A 25,447-nucleotide genomic window follows, 5' to 3' on the forward strand; every position below is an offset into this window, starting at 1 on the left:
AGTGCCTTTTTGCTCCCCTTAAAAAGAAACAAGCTTTCAGTGCTTTTTGCAATTCTCACAGGCTGAGACTACAGCCTGAATAGTTTGTAACAGTCAGTGTTATGCAAATGACAATCACATTCTATTCTGTTTATTTTCAGTATTTATATGTTTGAGTACTTGCCATTTCTTTTAAGCCTTATATAGCCAATCAGGCCAACAGAGCTCTGAAAGAACAGGACACGTTATTAGTGATATGCTTAATACAGTTTTTTTCCTCTTGTAGATGCAAGATTTACGGAATACAGAAGGAGCCCAGTATAGTTCCCATCCTCAGATGGCAACCATGAGGCCAAGGGTTCAACCTTCAGATATTAGGCAGCCAGGAATGATGCAGCACGGGCAGCTGACTACTATTAACCAGTCCCAGCTCAGTGCACAGCTTGGTTTGAATATGGGTGGAAACAATGTTCCTCACAACTCACCCTCTCCACCTGGAAGCAAATCTGCAACTCCTTCACCATCCAGTTCAGTCCATGAAGATGAAGGAGAAGATAGCTCTAAGGTAGGCTTAGATGCTAGGATTACTGTGTAAATGGTGGATATTTTTAGGACCTGCTAAATGAGTCATACGGCCACAGTTATTAAGGTGATACTTTATACATTGTTGGTGGTTGACTAAAGTGAATTAAAGAGTTATGAATACAGAACTTATAGTTTCCAGTCAATTCTTCGGGCAGTTTGAGTAAATGACATCGTTCTTCTCTGTGAGAGCAAACTGGAATCCTGTAAAATATTAAAGGATAACCATTCCTTTAGGACTTCAATATAAAGGTTGAGTTTTCTCACTTGCATAGAATGGATGTTTGTTCCCAGTTAAAGATCAAGTTACTGCTATAAAAAAGTATGAACTGTGTGTACAATATGCTAGTCTTTGCAATTTGGTCATAGGGTGAGTAAACACCCTTCATAGAAACGAGAACAGAAATATCCTGTACAAACTTTCAAGATCTTACCTTGAAAAACTTGAAGACTCATTACATATTTATGATTTTGGAGGTGCTGACACTGAGGCATGACATGTTTAAGCTTCCTTTTAGCATTGCTATAGGCTTAAAAGAAATAACCATCATTCAAATAAGAAAGTTTCCTTTATTTAAGTGATAAGTGATGAGTTATTTAGCAGCTTTCATATAAAAACCTTCCAAACTTCCCCAAATCCTGAAAGCATCCCAAAAAGTAAGCAAGTATATTAAGTTAATTTTGCAGAGACTTAAGATGAGAAAAAAACCTGGGACTTAACACAAAGTCATCCAGTAAATCAGGCATAGGGCATATGGGAACTGAGAACCTCTTTGTTCTAATCTATTCTGAACTGCAAAATGGAAGTTGTTATGCAGTAGTGAAAATGTTGTGCCGTGGCCATATCTTGTGGGGAATAGTAGCAGACTTGAGAGGAACGTGAGGAAAGCACGTGAGCCACTGAGGAGGTATAATCCAGTCAAGAATTGTAATTCTGATTTGTTTTCAAATTGTATTGTTTTTCATGCCTCTAGCTATAAAATAATCATGTAATTGGAGACATATGTTTTACTACATTTTAAATAAATTCAGATTTAAAGTTTTATTTCAGGACTTTCCCCTAATTTCACAAACTTCAGGTTTCAAAGATTACTGAATAATTCATACATTTTAAATGAGCACTTTGTTACTGAGGGAGATTTTAGAATACAGCTATGCAAAAATAATTCCAAGCAGCCATTACTTTTTCAGAATAACTTATTTGCTACTCCTGTTTCATTGCTAATATTTTTTGTACATCAGTGGAAGTATGCAGTTTGTTTTAAAATTCTGGAGAAAACACCAAATCTAAAATTAAAACATCTTTTTTATTTTATTTATCAAATGCTTAATATATTTAACCCACATTTCTGATGTACTTTTTCACTGCAGCACTTCATTCTGCCAGAAGTATAGAATTGGGGATTCATGCAAGACAGTACGCATATGAAAGTAATATTTTTAATAAAGAAATAATGACTACTGCAGACCAACTAAAACTTGATCTTTTCTCTATGGAAGCCAGATTATACAGTGTTCAACTTTTTAACAAGCCATGTTATTTTGGAAACTCTCTTTAAAACATTCTCATGTTCAATGTGAGCAGAAAAAGATGAGAAAATGTACAGAACACAACACAGATTTAAGAAAAACAACTCAGGCTGCAAAAGTGGATACATTGCCTTAAAATTATTCAATAATTGTAATTTATAGTATCAAACTTAATAATGATATTAAACTAAAATATTATTAAACTAAATAATAATAGAGGGCATAAACTAGTCTCCAACTAAAAAAGATTAAACTATAAGCTTAAAGGCAGGCACATTGTACTATACCTGCCTTCTACAGGATTTCTTATCTTCCTGTAAATGCCTGAAGTTGGTCATATTTGGACCTGATGCAGTAGTTTCTCTGTCATTCCCTCCATAAAAGACAGAAGATCTTGAATAATGAACATAAATAACTAGTGTAATGTTGTAGTTTATGATTTAAAACCCTTCACTGTCTGTCTTTCTGTTACACCTCTCTCCCTGGAAGCTGCCAGTGAATGGACATGGATACTTAGGATAAACCAGCTTTTTATGGAGATCCTTTTCCACAGCTATACTAGTAATAAATTTTCTCAGAGCTGCATTGGAGGAGTATGTGAGGTTTCTTCTCACTCCATAAATTTTCTTCCCTGTGAAAGAAGATACTGGATGACAATGACAAGAGGTAGAATGGCCATTCTCTTTCATAAGAACCCTTGTCTTTTACCTGAATTCAGAACTTTCTCATAGATGTATGATATTTTATATTACTTGATAGCTCAGGGCAGGAACTCATTATTCAGACTTTAGTATGAGTGCACATGCTGTAGTCATGTAGAAGATATGTATCTCACTAGATTTGAGCAGCTCCATTAAGTCACTAAGATATTCCTGCTATGAGAACTGTGTAAAAAACAGTCACTCTGAATTCGCATTTTTGTTAATAGCACGCGTGACATTCTGCTATCTAACCAGCAGAAGATGTTTCAATACCAATCGGTATCAATACCGATTAAAAAGACAACATATTTTAAAATGGAATGAGCCTCCATCATCTCAATGTCAGATGACCTCTGCTATTAATATCAGCTAAATGCCCAGCTTTACCTTTGAAGGATAAGCAGATTTTTTGTAGAAAAAATCCCTAAGATCTATACCTCTATCCATCTAGAGAGAGAAAAAAAAAAAAAAAAAAAAAAAAAAAAAAAAGAAATATCAGTGCCCTGTTCATGTTTACATAAGTTTATAAAAGGGGTTGACATGAACAAGATGGACATTTAGAATAGAAAAATAATTGCATTCCTATTGAACCACTGATTTCTGTGCGTGTAGGAAATGACCATTTCAGCTTAATGTACATATTCCAAATGCCGTTAAGAGGAGTCTTTACAAACTGGTGTAATTGTCTCCTTAATTATTCTCAGTGTAATGTGTGGGACTATGGTTAGAAGAAGAAAAAACATAGAATGTAGAAGTCAGTAGTTGTAAATAACTGCAAAAACATTCCAGATGAATTCCTCTAACCACATGCTTTATTCCAACCATCTTAACATTATAATATTACAGTTATGTAATTCTTGTCATTTTTCTTACTGTTGAATTGCTAAACCATCTCTTTGGTTAATGCCAAGCATAAATGTTGAATTCTGGAAGCATTACTGGTTTGCAAATATGTGTTTCTTCATAGAAGGATAACAGGGTTTTCTTCCATGCTCATTTGAATATCACTGAGGAGAGAATTTCATATTAAGTTGTTTAGAGGGAAGATAGTGAGAGGACTGCAAGTAGCTGGAATTAACCAACAGAAACATGATTACTAAAGAACTACTGCAGCATATTCTCTTTATGTGGTAGAGGTTTTACAATATTTACTTTATATGATAAGAGTTATAAGTAGAATTCTATGTTGTCTGTTCAGCCTATTATGCAGATGGTGCTTGATTAAAATCTATTTTAAACTACAGCGATTACTGCAAGATAGTGTGCATAAAACAGCTCTCTTAGCTCCATTAAAGGCTTTGGTACTATTGCAGTTTATTTTAAATATGCTTATAGACATTTTCCAGCTTCTCAAGGGACATTTAGATATCAACGATGTGCCTTACTTGATAGTTTTAAATCCTACACTAGATATTCTTCTGATCTATTATCTGTGCAACATGGTTAATGCACGCTTCTTTAAAGTGAAAGATTATTGCTTTCTTGTGATAAATAAGTTAAATACATCACCATAATTAAGCAATAAGCCATGACAGGAGGTGGATTACCATGAGCTAACTACACCTCCAGGGAATTTGAGGCACAAGTCTATGCCTAGCAGAGTATATGTTTTTTATTTTATTTCCCATCTGTCTCTGCTTTGGTGGTTAGAAGTGGGGTCTGTGAAGCTGATAGACTGATGAGAGCATAAGGTAGGCCATCATCTCAGCCATTTGCAAGGTTATTAGTATTGGAGTTCTGGTATTCTTTTTATGTAGTTATTTTCATATAAGACAAACAGAATTTCCCATGTGAGTACTCTCTTTTTAACGGTGGGTTTTTGAACACTCTTGATTGTTCCAGTTGGATTATAAGATTTTAGAGCTGTTCTCAGAGCAGTTAGCCAGCAGACTTCTTGCACAAGTTTCTGCAATGTATTGCCTGGGTTAGGAAGTAATGTGGTATCCTAATACACAAAGAAATTGTAAATCTTATTAAGTCAAGAATACTTTGAAAAGAGGAAAATCTTGTCAAATAATAAAGATAAAAACTTCAATTATGGCTCCAGTTATTGTCAGGTCTCCCTATGCATGGAGTTTGTTTAAAATTGCCTGAAGACTTCAGAATGATGCTGCCAGATTAACTAAGGAAACCTACTTAATTACAGTTTAGTCAATAGTTTTAACTGTCATTTTAGCTAGCAGTTTTGTGTGCCCTATAGAATGAAATACTAGCAAGACACTAAAAGTTGGATAAATTAATAATGGGTAATACAACATGTCTATTTCTCTGTATTTTTCTAAAAAGCTCCACGGCCATTAACTTTTTATTAAAGTTACAAAGTATGTACTATGATGTTGCAATGTAATGGCTAGGAAAAAATCACCTTCATTTTCAAATTGTAGCATCACATTGTTCTCATCTTTAATGAGCCACAGTGATCAGGGTTGTTCACCTCAGTCACCTGGATGCTGTTGGACACCACGCAGTGAAGTATATAATGAAAAAAAATGAAAGGGTTTTGTTCAGATCAAGAATATTCAGTAATTCTCTTCATGCAGTTCTTCTGATTTGAATACTTGCGCTCTGCTCTGTCACTTGACATGCATTATCAAAAAACAAACAAACAAACGTAATGAAAGTCATATCTGGTCAATTATGACTTCTGTGCTCTTTACCTTCTCGTATGTCAAACTCCTCATGATGCACACCACATTAAGTTACTTTTTTCTTATAGTACTTCTCTGTTTTTATGTTACAGGTTAATGGAGGAGAGAAGAGACCTGCTTCAGATATGGGAAAGAAGCCCAAAACTCCTAAAAAGAAAAAGAAGAAGGACCCAAATGAGCCACAAAAGCCTGTGTCTGCCTATGCATTATTCTTCCGAGACACTCAAGCAGCCATCAAGGGCCAAAACCCCAATGCTACTTTTGGTGAAGTCTCTAAAATTGTAGCTTCAATGTGGGATGGCTTAGGAGAAGAACAAAAACAGGTACAGTATGTGCTGTAGCTCAAAGGCCTTGTTGCAAAATATACATATATATATATAATCTGGGTCATCTAAGCACTGTAGGCAGCTTCTTTTGTTTGCAGAGATGAAACACATATGTGTGATATCAGGAGTGTGGTTTAAAAAGACTAAGATAAAGAGAGCATCATTTCATTTATTTTGTCAGTCTGTGAAATCACTTTTGCTGGGCTGTGATACAAACTTTTTAGATTACCCTTAGTAGTCTTTTATGCTGAAATCAGTGGGCATAATATTCCTGGGCAGGGCAGACAGAATGGCATTGCCCTGCCTATGAAAGTGTGGTGTAGGTGGGCATTGCTGCAAATAAGTATATTCCTGTACAATAGGAGCAGACAAATAATGGTCCTCTCAGTTATTTCCCTGTCCTGTGATGCTAGGAGGAGAGCTAGGCTCTTCCCCTCTCCCAACACGCCTGGCTTTTTCCAGATGGATCTAGGAGATGGACCTAGGATGGACCTGGGCATTCCTTTAGTTTGTGGAAATAACATCCCATAGTTATTTCTGTCTTCTATGGAAAGGCCTTGGTCCTGCAATGAGTTCAGCAAAGATGGTTCTGAACCTTTGCAGAAATCCTTCTGAGTCAGTCAGATCCCACATAAAAGTGAGTAACTCCTGGTTGCTAACTGCATTCATGGGTTTACAGTGACATCAGCTGACAAATGCCATTCTTGCTTTAGCATACCATTACTTGTTGTATGCTATAACTTGTTATTGGTTGTGTATTTATTAACTGAAGGCAGAATTGGTTGGATTGATAAAGAAATGGGAACTTTAAGAAAGATACAGTTCTAGAGGGAAAGGATATGCTGAATAGGAGTTATATTGGCTGCAGGAGACATAAGTAGAGGCAAAAGTACCAGGAGTACTGGGCCAAAAGTGCATCTCATTCATTCATTCTGAGAATATCAGTATTACATAATAAATTATAGTTAATATGTCTAACAATAAAAAGGAAAACAGTACTGTGATTTTTTGTAGGTAAAATCATAGAATCTGTCTTTAAAAAAAGTGCATTAAAAAGTTCAGCTTTGACTTAAATTTTCTATTCAGGATTGAGAGTAATAATTGAAAAAGACCTACACTAGAACAGCTGAAGAAAATTTATTTTCCTTATCTCTGTTGTCCTTAATTTAAGTTGAAACGCAGCAGAATGACATGCAGAATCCGCATAACACATACATGAAAAAAAATGAATAAAACTAGATTTTTAAACCAATTATTTCAAGAGTTTGTGCTAGCATATCTTTGTTACTCTTTGACTCATTTTGCCAGTTCATTATCACCAGGCCTTTTTTAATTGAGCACTGTACAAAGAGAATAAAAGATAGTCCCTATTTCAAAAAAATGGCAATCCCATTTTCTAGAATAAATTTAAACTCATTCTTTATTCCATTAGAGATCCAATTGTACAAAGTAATGATTACAAGACATCTTAACTGACTTGATAGTCTGTATTTTAAAGGCCTAATTTTTCAGAAGTATAGCATTAGCAACTGTTATGAAATCTGTGTCTCTGCTAGGAAAATTGAACTTTAAAAATACTAATGATTAATGCATTATTTGGAATTTGACATTGAAGAAGCTTCAGAAATTCAGTAGGTAACTAAAGAAACAATAACGTCATTAGAGAAATACTTTATTGATGAATTATGCTTGCTGGAAAAAATTCAATTATCATAAAGCTTCTGGCTTTTATGTTTTGGAAGCAAATGCTTATTCTGCAATTTAAATAGAATTGTGTTTCCAAATTATGTTTCCTGAGTTGGAACTTCTTTAACTATTTAAATAGTAAATATAAATGAATCAGAAAGTAGAACATAATGCAGCTACTGAGAAAGAAGAATAACCTCATTTTTTTGTGCCGGGATGAAATCTTCACTGTTCTATGACCTGAGCTAGCTTTTTCTAGCTAGCACAGAAATTCTTGTTTATCTCTGCAGATTGACCATGGAATAAATAAAGGTGTTGAAACTCAGTACAGTAACAACCTAAGGGCAGCATATGTATGCCCAAGCCTTTGTTAAAAAAATAGTTTGATAACCTGACATGCTAGACTGTAGTTTTAAAGGGCTTGTGCAAGAGCCACATATGTTTCTCAAACTGTGAAGAAATTAGGGAAATGTTGTTTGAGAAAATAGGATTTGAATAATGAAAAAGCAGTTATTATGAACTGCGTTGTTCTGGGTACCTTGCTGAAGTTAGGAGGATTCGTACTTAAAATGCATCATGCACAGATTGTCTTACCATGCAACTATTGCAATTTGTTAGATTGAAGCAGGTGTCAGTATACTTGTGCTCTCTTTTTTACCCTACAAAGATGTTTGCATTTTTGTGTCGCATGCTGTAACTGCTTCCATTAATTTTGGAGGACCATTTTCAAACAGCGGTGTGAATCTGTGGTTTGTTTGTCCAAACCTATACATAGGGACATCTAGGAATTGAAGGGACTATAGAAGTGATGTTGTGATGTCATAGTTTCTTCTCAAATTTTAATTTGGGTGTAATAATTACATATAAACAGAAGCAATGGCTGTGTTTTTTTCTTTCATTTTTCACTGTAAATGTTTTATAAAAACATACAAAAAATGTTCCGATTAATAAACCAGTGAATGGAAAGCAGTTGTAACAGTAAAGAGCTGGGATAAATTCTAAGTGCTGTATCCATAGCGTAGGGATATTTTCAGTAACTTTACTAGTTCCTGCCTTACTATCATGGACTTTGTTTTCTCATTAGTCAGTACTATTCTTCTGTGCATCCCCTTTTTATAGCTTATTTATGTACATCATTGCCCTTTGCACACATTTTTACTGCAAAGGGGAGAAAAACATTCCCCAGGGGGAAGGGTTCAGCATGCTAAATGGTCGAGCCTGTGGCTTTCAGACAGAATGCTGGTTCAAACTAGGTAAAAAGGCCACTTAGGTCATTTTTTGTCATTAGATGAGAAAGGAGAGTCATTTTAAATCAGTACCAGATGTATGTGTACTAAATGAACCTTAAGTTTCTAATTGGAGCCCTCGTAAAGCAGTAATAGAAGTGGCAAATCACAAACAAAATGTTCTTGTTTACATTAGTGTAACTTTAAAACTTCAGCCAAAAAACTTAATAAATATGCTGTTATACTAAAAATGGAATTCAGTGTCTATTCAACATTCAACAGAATTAATCTCTAGTGTATCTTCAGCAATTTAAATGGAATTCTAGCAGGAACGGAGTTGGCATTGTATGAACAGCTTAGTGTATATGTATGTGTAGATGTGTGTATGTGTGCATGTGTTTCTGTGGGTTTATTTAAATGTTTCACTGGCCTCATAGCAGGAGGATGGATTCACTTAAGAGACCCCAAAATTAAAATTCAGATAAAGAAGGGAAAGCGACTGTAAGAGTGCTGGTAACATATGCCTTCTTTCAGGCTGCATAATTCATACACAGTAATATTACTGCAACAGTTAGCTCAATTGCAACTCCTCATTATTTTATCCTTCAGTATTTATTCCTATGTTTGATGCCTCATGAAATTACTGTTAATGTGTTTATATAAGGGCAGATCTGACACAAGTGGGAAGAATTTAATTTCCTACTCATTCCTTCCTGCTGATGTGTCCTCTTCCCCTGGTAGAAATGGCAAGTGTAAATAGTTAATTTGCTTCAATTATGAGCCTGTCCTGCTAAATTAGAAGCAGCAGGAATATGAAGAGCCAGAATTATACTTACGAGGCAGCTGACAAATCCTCTGAGCTTACAAAATCAAATCATTTACTCCTCATTGGTGCTCAAAGACCCACTAGATAAAAGCTGCAGTTTATTCTTTAAAATCTGATGGAACTTGGATTGTATGTTACCAATGCTTAAGTAAATTGAAGTCCTCGTGCATTAGTGTCAATGATTCTGATGCTGTTAGCATTTTCATTATAACACACAAGCTTTCAAGGGTTTCTGTTTTGGTCACTGAAAATAGCCCAGACTGATTTGATCATGAAAAATAGCTCAGCATGTTTTATAAGTTTCTTTTTTTGGGAAAAGAACTGTGAAGTTTTATCAAGAGATTGTCCAATGCTTGGATGAATCAGGTAGACTAGGAGAAGAAGCTTTAAAAGTAGTGCTTGTCAATAATTCTTGTCTGATATGATGACACTTAGATATAGCATAACACCAAAGCTTCTCAAAATTGATCTCAGACTGATGTTTCAAGAGGCTTGGCCTGCAAAGAGACCTAACCTCCCACTAAGCACTGTGCTGTGTTATTTGATGTCACTACATAAGACAAATGATCTCAACTCATGGGTGGAAGAGCCATGGTGCATCCATTGCAAGCCCTTGCACTTGGGGTGCCCAGTGTCAGGGCCCTGGACAGCTCCAGAAATTCAATTGCAGATGTGGAGATAGATTCAAAGGATGTGCAGATCAAGTTCAAGTAGTCAATAGCATTTTGGGAACATAAATTTACAGGGTTTTTTTAACTTACGCTCTATACTCATGCAGATGTTTGTTTATCTGTTTCTTGTTCCACCCATAATAATGACCTTCTTTTTTTCAATTATTATTATGTCTATGCTGATGAAGTAATCTCCAAGGAATAAACAAGATATTTGTAAAAGGATGAGAATGTACCTTCAATTTGGCAGATAAACAACCACACAACATTTAAATTTACCTTTGTTTTATTTTTGTAAATGAGAATAGGAAGCAAAGGTACATCTGTACCTGTGTGCATAATCCCAAAGGATTCAGGCATAACAAAAAACAGCCTTATGTCTTCCCTCCCAGCTACTTGCACTGGCAAAGTTGCTCTTATCTTTGTTGCACCTTAGGCCTGTTTGGGAGCTCCACTTTTTTTTTCCCAACAAATTTCTGTAGTGAAACTTCTATATTGAAACTGCACTGTGCATTTGGGTTGTGAAACCACCACACATACAAGTTCACTAGAACAGCTGGTGCATTTTACCCTGTTCAGAGTAATTCAGGCTGTATTCCTGCTCAGTCCTCCTAGCAGGTTGGTCATCCACAGTCTCCCAGGAGCACTGAAGCAGTGGGGAACATTAAACCATTAAGCCCCCACTGCCATGGAGGTGGATATCTATCCCCCCTTTGCTACTTACAACAGACACAACACATGGCTTTGGATTTGAACATTGTGAACATTGGCTGTAGCTGCACTTCACCTTCTTGTTGTATTTGGAAAGAGCTGAACCCAAAGGATCCTGGATTCCAAGTATTGCTGCCTCAATGTTCCTAAATAATAACCCTAATTTTCTACATCCTTCTTACCCACCCTTTATGCATATATTTGAGCTTGATGAGAACATAGCTTTGAATTGTCTGTGTACACAACTGGACTTATGCTCCATTTGGGCTCAGACCCATTTATAAAAAAAGAATAGTGGCAAGTGCAAATAATCACCAAATAAATTGTGTGTTTAGTGTCATTTGTTTTGCTTCCAACTTTTATTTCATGTGCTTCTGATGAAATAAACACTCTCCTGTAAGTTGCAAGCATCAAGACTGAAAGGTCACATTTAGTCCTGACATAAATGGCTGCAACATCCAGTGAGCTCCATAGAGTTTCAGTGTTTGTACTAAAGTTGACTTTGGCCTGTGATCTTTAACCTGCATGCCAGAAAGACTGAATTATTTCCCCTAAGCCTCTAATATGTCATCAATGTCATTTTCATGATCTGCAGTCTAAGAGACTGCTGAGCCATAGAGCTAGCCCTGGGCCTCTTTTTGTTACTGTGTGTACCTAGATTAAACATCAAATGGTATTTCAGTACCCATTAAGCAATTCTGAGGATTTTTTTCTGACTGCTGTGGGAATATCTATCTCCATATTTTAGAAGAATGTGTGCAGTTCTAAGTGCCGTTGCTTCAAAATCATAAGATTAAAACTAGAGATATGTCTTCCACTTGGAAAAAATACAAGTTTTCTCTGTGAGCCTAGGTATGTAGGGCTAGGAACGACAATCTGAATGTGGAATTTAATTCTGGATTGCAACCTACCATATTTTCTCAGATACCATTCCTGTAACTGTAGCCTTTGAAAATGACACTCCCATGGGTAATAGCACTGCAGAGACCAAAAAGTCAAAACCAGTCATGTTACTTTTTGATTTGTTTTTGCATATACTATTTTTTTAGGTTTATGGAACACTTCCATCGAAACAAATGTGGGCATCTTTACATCTTTTTAAAAAGACAAATATAATTTGCTTGGAAGCTGCAGCTCTAAGGAGACACTCACAAGATAAACTGAAAATTTTCCCATCTTTTTCATCCTTTCCAGCTATTCAGGCAGAGTCAAGGAAATAGTGTGGTTCTTTGTAATTCGCTTTGTCATCTAGGAGGCACAAAGCTTTTTCATACACAAACTCTTAAAGTCATCTTCTAAGAGCATCAGTCAGTTCCATTCACTAACTCTGACTCTCTAATATCAAAGAGGACTGTAGCAAGTTGTTCCTTCTTCCATTCGAACCTGATATTAAAAGCCAAGGGCATTTTTGCAGATATTCATGTTCTGTTCCCCTGAAGGAAGAAGGGTGCAAAGCCACTCTGGACAACATAGGACTCCTGCTTTAGTGTTCGTTGTGATATGTTGATAGTCCTCCAGAAGCAAGTTGTGAGGAAGTTAATTGGGGAAGATGGCTAACCAGAATAAAAATTTGGCTCATGGCATTACAGGTATATTTCCGTTATATATATCAGCAATGAGTTTCATATCATCCAAAGCACAGAATAGCACAGGAGACACAAAGCCTTCCTGAAGGAATTTGTGATCTAGGAAGACAAGAATTATGCAACAGCTAAAACATATGAAGGAAAACATAACCAGAAGTTGGCATCATAAAATAGAAGTGCAGATATTCTACTGTGGTTTTGATTTGGTAAATCTGCTGTTGTGGCTAACCATGTAACCCACGACACATCTATCTCCAAGAGAAACTTTGGGGCAGCCAGATTAAGGATGTTTATTACTATCAATAGAGTTCAGCCCTCAGTGTAGCTACAGCATGTGTATGATCAGCCTAGGGAACTGGACCTAAAAGATGCCAGTGCAGAGGTCTGGGAACTGGTACCAAGCTTTATTTTACCACTGGAGATCCAGGGCATTAATTTTCTCCAATGGTGTTGTTCAAATGCTATCTTCTGTGCTTATACACAAAAGGTGGAGTTTCATATTTCTTATGGAAAATGCCTTTTGCTGTATTCCTGCATGTTTTGCTTAATGGTGTAAGGGAACGTGAAGCCACCTTAGCGTGTGTACTTGGGAAGTGTAATTAGATAGTAAATTAAGAACCCTTGTATTATGTTGTGTGAATTTGCCTTTGTGAAGCACAGTAGGAAAAGAATGCCAGCAGCTCCATTTGTGGACATATTAATGTAATTTTGGTGGTTTGGGGTTGCTCTAACAAGCTGAAGAGAATAAGAACAAATAAAGGTGACCCACCCTGCATATGCAGAAATGGTGGTTTTTTCTGCCAACATTCAATTTCCACAACTTGGACAATGGAAAAAAGAAAATATTGTGTAAGAAAAAAGTCTGCAGCTGAAACAGAATGGGCCTTTACTCCCTGAATGACAATCAATCAGCATTCAATTATAATGTTAATTGAATTAAAGCAAGCTAGGAATTACTTAATTCTGTACATATATGCTCTGTCAAGTTACTTATTTAACAATTGTTACTTGCTTGAGGGAGGAAAAGAAAATGTTCTCATGCAAGAGATTTCTGAGATGTCAGAAATAGTATTAAATATTACCATTAGCCTCTACAGATAAAGAAAAGAACAGAAATAGAATTCTTGATACAGGAAAATGGTAAATGTATTTTTAGAAATTATGTGTTTCAGAATTTGGTACTGTCTTAAGTACAAAATACAGTAGAGCTTCAGCCATTTTCTAGAACACACTTGAATGATGACACAAGCCCTTTTCCTCCCCCAAAGCACCATAAGGATGGAACTCTGTTAATTTACCACAACACGAAACCATTTAAGCTTGAGGGCTAAAAATTCTCGCAGCTATGGGGAAAAAAAAAAAAAAGTAAAATAAAGAGGTTGGGGAGGACAGCTGACCTGCTTCTACCTGTGTTAGATACAAATGCTACCAATGCTAAGGTCACTCCCTGCTTGCTGTGACTTCATAAGCACCCAGTACAAGTCCAGTCTAGCACAACTTGGTGAATTGGTACCCATTGCAAGGACCATATTTATTTGCATTTATATGCAAAGAAGTATACTGACAGCCATGCCTGGTTATTCATGAAAATGAACAGCTCCCAAGACAGATAAAATATACTAATTTTTATAATAGGCCAGAAACAATGAGAATTTCCAAAACTAGTGCAAAGATTATCAACCCATTCATATTTTGCCTAAACAGTGACCGTGTTGAAAAGAACAGCAACATCAAGATATTGCTCTACAGGCAAGTAAACCTGCAAGCACTATTCTGGACAGTGCAAGTCAAGAAAAGCAAGCTAGGGTCATCCCATTAGGGTCATCCCATCCAGCATGAACATTTTTACCATAAAGGCCTTATTTGGCATAAATAATGTCAGCATGCAATGGAAGAGATAGTGTTCATTTGATTATTACTGTCTCACCAGAGGACTCAAGAAAAGAGGGCACTACTTCATATGAAGTACTGATGTTTTAGTTGGAGCTTTGCAGAATTGTTGCTAGCTTCATATTACTGAGTTACCCTCAAACAATATGATTATTTGAAGGAAAAGTCAGGTCCCAGGGGACACTTTCAGTATGCTGTGACTGTAAGTGCACAGCGGGAGCGTATATTTTTTATATTTATGTAATACAAAATAAAACCCAATGTGGAAGTAGTAGATACATGATCTTTTGAAGATCATTATTCTGTGTAAAGTTCTTTGTTCAGCTGTGTTTTTTAAACTGGCTATCAGAGCGATGCAGAGGGATTGCAATATAAAAAGCAGTAAAACTTAGTCTTTGTTCTGTAGGTCAAGCTAAATTCATTGTAGCAGCTAAGAGCAGATTGTTGACTAATTTTTTATTCATTTACAAAGCAAACTGTACATTTCCCTAATAATCACAAGTGATTACAAGTTAAAAAGCAAATTGCTACTATTTTTTGTACAAAACAATAGGAGGTCTGCCAACACTATATATTTATCTTAATCTGGAGAAATTACAAGAGGCCACAGATACAGTTGCTCAGCTAAAACCAATTTCTTTTCCTCTATATGTTTACAATTTTAGAAACCTAAGACTTCTATGTTTCCATTGTGATCTTTTGCTTCCCTGGGAAGAATAATCTTTAATCCTTTTAGGCAATTTTGCCAGCCTGTATCTGAGGATTGTTCCTGCAAGCAGAACACTAGTGAAACAAAAAACATTTTTGGCCAGCGTGTTCTACGAAGAACTTCAAATCTGTGTATTTTTTAACTTTTTCTCTACAAAATGGAAGGCTAAGAATTAATCCTGCTTAATTACAAGGGTAGGTCCAAAATCTACCCTTTCAGGAAAACAAACAAACAAAAAAAAACCATGATAGTATTTGCCAAGAGAAATTCTGGCCTGTTGCTGAATTTGCCACTGTCATTGGTAACAGCAAGTCATTAGCTGGGCTGCACAGGTCAGAAATTCATTCTCCTCTTGAGAACTTTCAACCCTATGTACACTTCTATGACATCATGTTACTGCAATGTGAGAAGGTCCTGCTATACCCTGCAGATAATCTTTGATCTTGAAATTTGGGCAAAATTGAAGTGACTTTCAAGGCTTTTTAATTTATTATGAGATGATGTGCATGCCACATTTAAAATAATTTGGTGAGTTGAGAGAAATGTGCAGAAATAGATCTGTGCTCCTGAGAAGTTAATTAGAATGATATGGGATCAAGACTGGGATAATGACTAGCATTTGTTATCCTTAGCAGTTCCATGAAGCTTCTTTGACTGCCAGCACCAGTTTTTCCAGGGAAGAAAGAAAGCCGCTTGGTTGATCTCTGTGGTGCCATCATTTGCTCCTTCATTTATCTCATCTGTCCTCCAGCGCATTCTTTTGTTCCCCAGAGACCTTTAACTGGTATCACAAGTAGAAGCCAGTGGAAAGGCCCACACTGTCCCTAAATGTCCCATTTGCAAGCATGCCGTGCACTTAACTTGGAAGAATTAAACCTGAGATGGTATGAATGATAGTGTTTTTTCAGTACTGCTGAGTAGTTAAAGGGTGTTTCACATTTGAAACAGTATTTTCATTAAAATATTTGGTGTTTATTATTTCACTCTTTAAAATACATGAGGAGAAAAGGATGTTTACTTAGAAAGACTTTATGAAGATGCATGAGACACACCTGTGATATGTAAAAACAAAACCAGATTAATTTACCAATGTGACGCTCTTTGTTTTTAGGTATACAAAAAGAAAACTGAAGCTGCCAAGAAGGAATATCTGAAGCAGTTAGCTGCCTACAGAGCAAGCCTTGTATCCAAGGTAACACTCAATATATAAACGTATACATGTATATAGCGACATATTGCAAAGCACTTTCAGCATTTTTATTGTGCTGAGAGCACTGTAGTATTTAGTGCAAATTGCCTTGTTTGTTATCACCTTAAAATTAGGACATCTATTCTCTGTGCAAATGCTCAATAAAATCAGTAATCTCTCCATGAACAGATTCTTTTTCCCTTCTGATCATATTGACAGCACTCCTCCAGGCTGGGAGTATCACTGCAGTCAGAGGAAGGAAATCCCAGTAAAAAGACCATTCCATTGTCTTATTTGGCATGCCAAATAAACCACAAATGTGCCATGCAGGCAGTCATCATTCTACCTCTGAGGAAAAACCACATCATACACAAAATGCTTTTTTTTGTTTGTTTTTCTTAAAGAATTGTTTTTTTCCTTTCTAATCACAATACCCAAAAAGTCAAGGTCAGCTCACATAGCAACTTTTCATATGGAACTGTGAATTTCCGTTTTATATCCAGCAATAAAATTTACATGAGCACAGCATAGGTCAGCATAGGGCTCTTGCAGTGGAACACCTGCATATCCCCAGCACGTATTAGCAGCACCTTAGAGAATCACAGAATTGGCTTCGGTTGAAAGAGACCTTAAAGATCATCTTGTCCCAACCCACTGCCATGGAAATGGCTGCCTCCCACCAGCTCAGCTGCTCAGGGCCCCATGTTACATGGCCTTGAACTCCTCCAGAGACGTGGCACCCACAGCTTCTCTGTTCAGCCTGTGCCAGGGCCTCACTACCCTACTACTACTGTATTTATATATATATACACTCAAACATTCTTGGTGCCCATTATTTTGTAAAAGGCTGTTTTTAACTTGTGATGAACTTTTTTGCAGTGTGGCAATGTGAAAAAAACAACTTCAGAAATATAGCAATTAGATTGAAAATAAATCTGGATATACTTTGTTCCTTCATAATTAAACTTGATTTTAGACTTATAAATAACATCATGAAGGACTAGCATACATGACATGAGTAGAACTTTTTGTTGGTTTTAAATGTTTGGAGAGGTTAGTGCTGCACTCTACTTCTCTGTATATTACCTGAATTTTTGCACATTTTCCGTGAAATTGAATTATCCATGCAAAGAGCTTTCGTGTATATTTCTACATTATCCTAGAATTTACTAAGGGTTTGTGTGAATTTAAATGTCTTAAATATGGCTGCTATCCCATTCATTTATTTAAGATGTATCTTAAACACTTAAATTTTTTAGCTACCACCACAAATACAGTTGCATTAGTTAAAGGCGTTTACAGGATACCTATAATTTCTGTTTAGGGCTGTATGGTTTTAGAAATACTCATTGTCCTCACATGCACGCAGATAAATTCATTTGAAAGATCCTACTTATTGGCAAAAGACAGGTCTAAAAAGCTCAAAATATTCCAGAAGGTTTTGCAGATATGCATCAAGCATTTGTGGAAATAACATGCAAGCCATTATTCAGTATATCATGGTCTGTTCATATAAAACTATATATAGCTTAACTTCAAAAATGTAAATATACAAAAACTTAGATATTTGTTTTCTATTATTTGGGGGGAAAAAATTATGGCATTTTCTGAGGTTTGTTTTTTAGGGAAAAAAATTTAAAGATTGCTGATCTGTTCGGTGCGTTAAGCCATTTGTGCATATGTTTAAATTTGTTGCTAGTCAGAAAAGCACTGAAGCATTTTCTTAACTTTTAAGCAATTATTTAAATTCTGCCCATAATGTAATGTTTTCCTCTAGTGTGGAAAGTATCAAAATGTAAACTTAATGAAGCTGAGTACTAATTGCTTTCTCATGAACACGCTCAATGAATCCAGCGGAGCTGCCATGTAACTAAAGCAACTCCATTTCGGAATATGGATGTAAAATACTCAGATGTAATATTATATCAGTATATTCTAAATTATCATTATTAAATATTTATACAGTACCAGAAGAGTTTTAGTTTTTAAAATATGCATATAAGTATGAAGAAATAGGTATAATATATTATTAAGATTGTTTGGAGTCCATCTGCTCTTTTTTATGTTACATTATCATCCATAAAATCTATACTTAGAGAATATTATTAATATTACAAGACCTCCATCTCAAAAGTTAAGACACACCAGAAGTAATACACCTTCTCCAAAAATGCTCTAATAGAATATTAATTATTTGCTCATGTAGTTTGTTTTAGGTGCTGTACCTCACTCTTTGGGTCACACTTCATACACTTACATAGAGTCATAGAATCATAAAATCACAAAGGTTGGAAAAGACCTCCAAGATGATGCAGTCCAGTGGTGCACCTATCATCAGTATTTCCCAAGAAACCACGTCCTTCAGTACAACATCTGAATGTTTTTACATGAAGGTGTTCACACTGGGAGCCCCCATGTTGTATTTACTGCATATTGCTTATCCTTGCTTCTTTGTCGAATTTACTGTTCATCTCAGTCCAGCAGCATTTTAGTATTAAAAAAAAAAAAAAAAAAAAAAAAAAGTGAATTCATCTCAGTACTATTCTGGAGCTTGAAGTTTATATTGTCCACATTCTCAAACACAGCTAAAGCACTGTGAAATCAAATTTTGAGTCATTGTTAGTGTCCTGCTTGGGACATCTAAAACTTTATTTTTCATGGTATGCAAGCAATATGACACCTTCTGTGTTCAGTGTTCCAATGACTTCAGAGTCAGCTGGCTGGCAGCTATGAGATACTAAATGATGCTTCATAGTACATCTGTTTGATATCCAGATGATGGGAGTTACCCAACTATCAAACTTTCTTTGTCCTTCCTCACAGAGTGCTCCTGAGGAGCTGTAGGTACTGTTCACTTCTCCTGTCACTACTTCAGGTTTCCTGCTTCTGGCTCAGTGTGTGCCTCATTTTGCCCAAAGCAGTAGCCCTACCAATTTGCTATTTTTTTAGCATTATTCTGCAACTTTTTTTTTTCATGTATTACTGCCAGTTTTTAAAGAAGCAATGAGTATAGGATTTGTGTGTGTGTGTGCGTTTTTCTGCATTTATTTGCAAGATCATTTCTTCGTGTAAGGCAAAAGACTGGGCATAAGCCATGCTGAAGTTGAATTCAGTGCATCCCTATTAGCCATCTGAGCTGCTACAACATTCAGAACATGAGTTTGTAGGGTAAACCTACAATGGGGTAAACCTTTTGCCAGGAGATTTCTGAGCCTCTGAGTGATTGCAAAATAATGAAATTTAGTAATGAAATTCAGTGACATTGTTTTCTGTCCTGAGCCCTAAGGTGAAAGTGGGATATTGGCTGTGTTCTTTGATGCAGCCATAACTGAAAAGAATGGAAGTGTCTCCAACAACTTCAAAGTAGAAGTGCCAGCCCATCTCTAATACATTTTGAAATACTTTAGCGATGTCTTTATAAAATAGAGCTATCACCCAGTAAAAAAAACCATAGAATTGTGTAAATATGTCAGCTAAGCATTAATCCACACTTAATTAATCAGTGTATTTCCTGTATTTTTCTCCTGTTTTATAAAGACTTTAATTAATGAGTCTGTGGTTGAGATTGTTCATGTGAGGAGGAATTGATATGTAAAGTTAAAATTACATTACAAAGCATTGTCTCTTCTGCTATGCAGATTGCCATATTGCATATAGTACTGACTAAGCCTTTGCATTGTAAACGAGTGTCTTTATATTTGCCCTTAGTTGCAACTTTTAGTACTATTCAGGTCCAGAAATGCAGTCTCTGGTATCTGGTAATTTGTACAGCATTACATAAAATGCTGTGAATTGCAATTTCACTTTTTCATAAAACAAGCACTTTTTCTGGCTAAACCAGCCTTTTTTCTGGCTGACATTAGAGTTTTTGCTGCATCTTTCAAGTATATATATTTAATACAAATATATACAAGAATATGTTAAACATGTTTCTATATTACATGCGTACATCTATGTACATTTATTAAAAATATAGGCATAATATGTATTTAATATGCATAATACATATGTTGACTATAGTAGCAGGAATTTAATGATTTAAATAATACAAATATGATTCCTTTTCCCTGTTTAGTTCTCTCTCCAAATGAATTTTTTAATTCTTTACTGTACAGTGGCACAGTTTCATGCAGACACATTTTAACAGCAGGGAGAATATAATTCAAATACCAAATACTCAAGCATGTTTAGAAAGTGTCACAGCAGTATTCTCACATGACATTGCAACAAACACAATGACATTTTTCAGTCTTGTGGACAGCAGGAATCCTTTGGACATGTAATATTTCTCCTTGAAGTATATGGCACACTTAGCTTTCCTAGCTCGCCACTTTGCAATTACTTTTCATTGAAAGCATAAAGGTAGTATCTAACAAGACTGGCATTGCCATAATGTCTTTAGCACAGCAATTTGTAAGCAGAGATTTTCCAGGCACCCAAAATGTCAGTGTTGCATGCGCAGTGTTTAGAATAATCAATCACTGCAACAGTCTCTCCAGGGATGTGGTAGACTCCCTGTCATGGGAGGTTTTCAAGTTGCAGCTGCTCAGAGTGCTAGGTAATCTCATCTGAGCTCCCTCTTTCCTTGAAAGCTTGGACCCTATGATCTTGAGATCCCTTGAGTTGATCCTTAATTCAGTGATAATGTGGTTGAACAGACTAAGAAGGTCTTACAAGACCTTTGAAGACTGCAGTGAGTACATATGGAGAAGATCGAACTAGTTGTTTAAAACAAAATCTGCATCCAGATGTGGAGTCTTTAGTACAGGAAGTGCATGCAGAGAAGGCCACAAAAATGATCCAAGGGATGGAACACCTCTCCTACAAGAACAGGCTGAGAGAGCGGGGCTGTTCAGCCTGAGGAAGAGAAGGCTGCAAGGTCACCTGATAGCAGCAGTACCTAAAAAGGAACTAGAGGAAAGAAAGATACAGACTCTTTAGCAGGGTGATAGAACAAGGGGAAATGGTTTCAAGCTTAAAGAAGATAGATTTATGTTAGATTTAGGTTAGATACAAGGAAAAAGTGTTTTCAAGTAAGAGTGGTGAGGCACTGGCACAGGTTGCCCAGAGATGTGATGGATGCCCTATTGCTGGAGACTTTCAAGATGAGGCTGGATCAGGCCCCTGTGCAACCTGATCTAGCTGTGGTGTTCCTGTTCATTGCGGGGGAGTTGAACTAGATGGCTTTCAGAGGTGCCTTCCAATTCTAAGGATTCCACAATTCTATGATTCTATGAAAATAGAGATCATGTTTAGAAAAAAAAAAAAAAAGGAAAAAAAAAAAAGGAAAAACAAAAGTCGGCCTGTGAACTTGATGGTGTTAATTTCCTGTTTCACATGTGTATGTGGTGAGAGCTCTTGCCACAAAAGACAAAAAGGCGAAATATGTCAGCTCTCCCAGACTGTGCTTCACCCCACTCCTAATTAAATGTGAATGTATCGGTGTGCTCCCGCCATTATTTACTTTCTGTGGCCCAATTAGTCTCAAATTCCTTTTTGCATAGAAGACAAGCTTCAAATGTAGAGGAGCACAATATCCCAGCTCTCTCCTCCTTGAAATAAGCAGCTTCCAGGGTTTAGGACATTTCTTTTGGTAATACAGTACTGAGTATCTCTTGAGAGAATAGAGTGACCTGTTATGTCTGCTGGTCAGAGCTTTAATCAGTTGGCTATTGTGTATAAGAAGAGCAGCAACCCTTCTGTTGCTGGTGAAGGCACCTTCTTCCTGCTTTCTGAGGCAGCAGATTCCTATATTTACATACAGATGTTCTGGAATTTTGGAAAACAGTTTAGATTGCTCTCAGTGAAAGTAACATGGAAAGAATAAAGAAAAGACATGTCTGTGTTTGATGAATGGGCTTTGTTTTATTTTGTTTGTAGCTATTAAAGTGCTGCAAGGTAATTGGCAATGTTTCCATTAAAACAAAACAGAAAAAAATCAGAACAGTGACATTCATCTACAGCTTTTTCTTTTGTCCATTAAACATGGACAAACTCTAGCTGAAAACGCTACGATGCAAGGCTGTTATGGGAGAAGCTTCATGTTTCTGTGATACTTCAGTCTCCATTTCTGGAGTTATTATGACATAAGCAGATGTTTTCAAAGAATCATAAATAAAATCACGGACGTGCATGTATGTGATGTATTAGAATATATGATAAGTGAACGTATTTATCGATAAAAAAATTATCTGATCTGATAATAGCACAAATCAAACCAACTTCTTGTCTAGGAAAGAAAGCAACTATACCACAGCTGGAAAAGAAGAACAGAGTACATTTAAGATAATGCTATGAATTGTATTTGAGAGTAAATCATGCAAAGCTTTACAATCAGCATTGCAAAAACCTAACAATGCTTTTGCATTATTTCAGCCCCAAATGGCAGAAATGTCTTGAGTCTTTGAGAAACCATGTGTTGATCTGGGGAGCAATTGTGTTTGTTTTTAAAAAAAGAATTAATAAAACTAGGTTTCTCTATTAGCCTAGTGCTCCCATTTTGGGAATTAAAACATTTGTATCAAATTAAAGTTGCATATCCTTTATCACGTGTATCCAGGTTACATTCGTAAAACATCAATTTTTACTTACATATCCTGAATGAATCCATGACAATCCCCTGCAGATGATGACAAAATATATATTTAGTTTTGAAGATGTTCTTCTGAGCCAACTCAGCTAATTATAGATGACAACTCATGGCTTACTCTTTTGTTCTGAAACATCAGGAATGTGTCAAAATCTTCTGAACTCTCTAGAGTCACCAGCATTATTGCAGTGGGTGACTGGAATTAACACAATATGAAACATCATTTTCTAAGAGCCTCTTGTGACTTAAGTAGGGAAGCAGCTGTATTATAAATATGCATATGAATTCTCTGCCGGAGTGAATAGAGTTAAGTGAAAGGGATCTCTGAAGTAGTGAGAGAGCTAAGCAGGAAGGAGAGAGCAGTGCCAGAGAGAAGTCATTCCTTTGTAAACAGCTTCACAGTGGTATTAATCAAATGGCTGAGCCCATGTAGGTTAAAAGAAAGGATTCTTCTCAAGGACAGGGTTAGGATTGGAGGTGACCTAAAATGCCAAAAACATTACAAACAGACAGGATTGTGTGAACACAGAAAAGCTGAGAATAAACAATTCAAGATGTTCCTTCTACCAAAGAGACAGCAAAGACAACAGATGCAAAGTTAAGCTTAGGTAAGCTTTGTAGGAGCTGCATAAATATTCAGCCAATTTCCTTCCATCTAACCCTTTAGTGTCATAGTACAGAAGATAACTCATTTAAAGCTGAGTCAGGCCTGCCTAAGTGATCACAGCTTACACAGACTGGACCTTGCTGGTAACAGCTGTCATAATCACTGCTGTTACCTGAATGGTAACCTTCATTCTGGTCACAGAGTCCAAAAATTGGTGAATTTTTCTCCATGGCTTAAGAATGGACACCAGTCAGTAGATGTGCTCATGGCACTCTGATGTACAGGGATAGTATATCAGCAACATTGGTTCATAACATGTATTCATTTAAAACCTGAATCAAGTTAAATCTTTTCCAACATTTGCAACACTCGTATGGTACATGTTCATTGCCTGTGTAGAGGAGATGCCAAACCCAGAGCACCTGTTTCTCATTTAAAATAAAACCATGTTACACCATTTTGACTATGTAAAAAAATCTTCTGAGGTTGGAATAAGTTATGTTTGCCGACAAAGCTACTTACTAACATTGATAGAAAATTTATACTAGTCATATTGACCATAAGGCTCATGTCTTTGCCCTTGAAGAGGTCTTTCAGCATACGTTTAAAGGACACCTTAGACATTTGTAGTATCAGGAATGTTTACTGAGTGTGCACCAGCTCTGCAATCTTATGCATATTTTAATATAGAAGGGAGCTTAATTGCTGATGTTAATAAAGAAGTTTTTTTATGTTTTGTATGCAAACTGCTGAAATCATATTGCTCCAGCTCTGATAATTTGATTCTTTAGCTGTTTCTGTGAAACCAGTTGAATAAGAAAAAAAATAACATTTTTCAGGGTTGTTTATTTGTGACAGTACTGACTTCTTGATTTTGTAACTCAACAATATCAGTTTAGTAGTGCTTATTGGAAGGAAATTATTGCAAAAGTGTTTCTTTAACTCCCATATTTTATGGTATTACTTGTTAGAGTAAAGTAAGAATGCTGAATATGTGTACCTAAACTTATGATGTTCATATATATATGTGTACTTATATATGGCTCTTTTTCCTAGCAACTTTCCTATCAATGACTGCATTAACATATTGAAATGGCAAAATAACATATGTGTAGCCACTCATAATTTCTAGATGTACTTCTGAATTAATGTCATTAGGAAGCAGTACTCATCAACTGGGTATTAATCTCAGCCTCAGTTAGCCAGGTACTTCATGGCTTTCATAGAAGATGAAATGAGGATCCAAACACTAATACTATGGTAACCATGTTGGGCTCTGATCCATATTCCATTAAATTTAATAGATTTTTCATTATTTTAAGTGCTCTAAGGAAAAGACACTTAAAATACTGCTGTCTTAAAATATGTCCTAACTTTACTTTCAATCACGTGAAGGTTGCCAACAAAAGTGGGAATAGAAGAGCCAGTGGTAGCCAAAAGGTAGCCACAAATTACAGAATCAAAGACCATCTGTAAGTCTCAACTACTGTTTTGCTACCCAGAAATGCAGCTGATGATTTAAAGTACAACCATAGACTTTTCAAAATGGAAGTAAAATAATGTCCAAAAGGAAACTATGGAGTTTCCAGGCTAGCATCACTAGGCTGTTGTTTCTGTGATACATCAGGCTGAACATGATGCCTGTGTCAAAAGTTATTTCTCAGTTGCGGGAATGGGCTGGAAATTTGGGGGTGAGACACTCAGTGTAGTTTTGCTTTTACGGAAGTAACTTCTCCCTTGTTCCTTAATTTTGTCTATGATTAGAAGGAGCATGACTCTCATCATAGCTCTCTTTAGGAGAGAACAGCACAACTGAATGAGCAATATTTAACCCCTTAACTAAATTCAACTCTTACATTTGGTAGATATAATCATGGAATTTTGACACACAATAGGGGAGTAGAAAATGGATGGAAAAGTTTGTTTTGCCCTAGAATTGGAAGGAAGGGTGTAATTTTTGTCAAAACTTTGGGATAGAACTTTGTACTTTT

The 25,447-nt window shown here is 36.2% G+C and overlaps 1 protein-coding gene across 2 annotated transcripts in view; it reads left to right on the forward strand.

The window, feature by feature from the left end:
* The window catches only part of TOX (thymocyte selection associated high mobility group box), a 218,823-nt gene that overhangs the window by 176,379 nt on the left and 16,997 nt on the right, over window positions 1-25,447 (forward strand). The window contains exons 4-6 of one of the 2 annotated variants that reach the window (XM_042809062.1): window positions 266-544; window positions 5,533-5,763; window positions 16,183-16,263. In XM_042809062.1, coding sequence (XP_042664996.1) covers window positions 266-544; window positions 5,533-5,763; window positions 16,183-16,263 — 591 coding nt within the window. The remainder of the gene's footprint in view (window positions 1-265; window positions 545-5,532; window positions 5,764-16,182; window positions 16,264-25,447) is intronic. The other variant, XM_042809063.1, reaches the window with a different exon arrangement.

The sequence above is a fragment of the Centrocercus urophasianus genome, unplaced genomic scaffold (genome assembly GCF_019232065.1).
Source record: "Centrocercus urophasianus isolate 14NV4802_14NV808 unplaced genomic scaffold, USGS_Curo_1.0 seq_11, whole genome shotgun sequence".
NCBI classification, from domain to species: domain Eukaryota; kingdom Metazoa; phylum Chordata; class Aves; order Galliformes; family Phasianidae; genus Centrocercus; species Centrocercus urophasianus.